This window comes from Embiotoca jacksoni, unplaced genomic scaffold (genome assembly GCF_022577435.1).
Source record: "Embiotoca jacksoni isolate LCO1_2020_lvr unplaced genomic scaffold, fEmbJac1.0.p SCAF_82, whole genome shotgun sequence".
NCBI lineage: Eukaryota > Metazoa > Chordata > Actinopteri > Embiotocidae > Embiotoca > Embiotoca jacksoni.
Window position 1 is genome coordinate 77,501 of NW_027185439.1, and position 1,376 is coordinate 78,876.

The window sequence follows — 1,376 nt, forward strand, 5'->3', positions numbered from 1 at the left end:
GTCAAGTTCGAATTTGGAGAACGGACGGACCAAAGCTTCAAGTACCGCCTGTTTCACAACCGTGAATTTAAACTGCGACCCTTCTGGTGACTTCCTGAAACTAAGAACTGCTGAATCAGCAGTATGTCGTTGCGGGTACCGAGACCCGACCCAGAACCGAAGACCCGTCACATCACCGCGCGGTTCTGAGGAAGATTTGTGAACGTGACGTTGTTCTTAACTTACGGAGCAAATTACAGAATCACAAAGAGGTCAAAACCAGGACCTTTTCCTTTGGTGTTGGTGTTTTGAGGTTCAGACTGTTTTGGACCGGGTCTTATTATTCTCGGGTCTACTTGGGTCGGGTCGATCTGTTCTCTCAGATCTCTCTCTTTTGTTTTGGGTGCGATTTTCTTTGGATCGGCTCCAAAACTTTGGACCTGAGAAAACCTCCAGTTTCCCAACCGGACTCTCCTCCGGCCTTCGGAGGGTCACGGTACATAAAAAACAAAACAAAGAAAGACATTTTTTTACCAGATTCCTCCGACACAGATTTGCGTCCATTCGGGCCAGCGTACCTCGAGGCGGTCGGCGTGCAGCACGATGAACCGCGTGGCGTTGACGCACTCCAGCTCGATGCTGACGTCTCCGGAGAAGGTGAAGTTGTCCATGCAGACGGCGATCCGCAGGTCGTAGTGCCGCGGCCTCACCGAGCCCGGCAGCCGCGGGTTTCTCCACGGCTGGACCGCCTCCTCGTCCCCCCCGGTCGCCCGTCCTCTCGCCTCTGCTGCCGTTCAACTTGGCCGACCCCCCGGGCCCCCGGGAGCCCGCCTCGCCGCCCGCCGCCGTCCCGTCGCCGTCCCGTCCTCACGCACTCCCTCGAAGCGGACGCTGAGCACCACGGCGACCGCCGTCACGACGATGAGTGTGAGGATGGACAGGGCGAAGCCCAACACCAGGCGCTTGTGCACCGTGATGTGGCGCTCGGTGGTGCGAGGCCGGACCGCCACCGACTCGGCCCACTGGTCCGACAGGCCGCGGCCGTTCCTCATGGCGCCCGGGCTGCTGTCGTTCAGGCCCATGTTGAGCCCGGAGCGTTTCTACGCCGGAGGAATGATCTCAGAGTCCAGATTGAGGAAAACATTCATCGGTTTGTTCCTTTAACGTCCGTTTTGTTCTGATCCGTCTGAAAAGGTTCCAGTTCTGTCGAACCTTTCGGTCGGAAGCTGCTCGAACTCCGGCGGTTATATCGCTGACATCCCGACCTTTGACCTCGCCGCGTAACGTCCTTCAGCTCCGGCTCGGGGTGGAAAAAAAACCGAAACCCGTCTCGCATTTCAGAGCGGACAACACCGACAAACCGGACGGGATGAAGACGGTCGCGGTGCGTTCGGGGT

At 58.0% G+C, this 1,376-nt stretch overlaps 1 protein-coding gene across 1 annotated transcript in view; it reads right to left on the bottom strand.

The window, feature by feature from the left end:
- Positions 1-1,376, bottom strand: part of LOC138192134 (thyrotropin-releasing hormone-degrading ectoenzyme-like) — a gene marked incomplete at its 3' end in the record, with an annotated part of 83,791 nt that overhangs the window by 73,195 nt on the left and 9,220 nt on the right. The window contains 2 exon segments of the mRNA XM_069139357.1: positions 558-740; positions 742-845. Of these exon segments, the coding sequence (XP_068995458.1) occupies positions 558-740; positions 742-845 (287 nt within the window).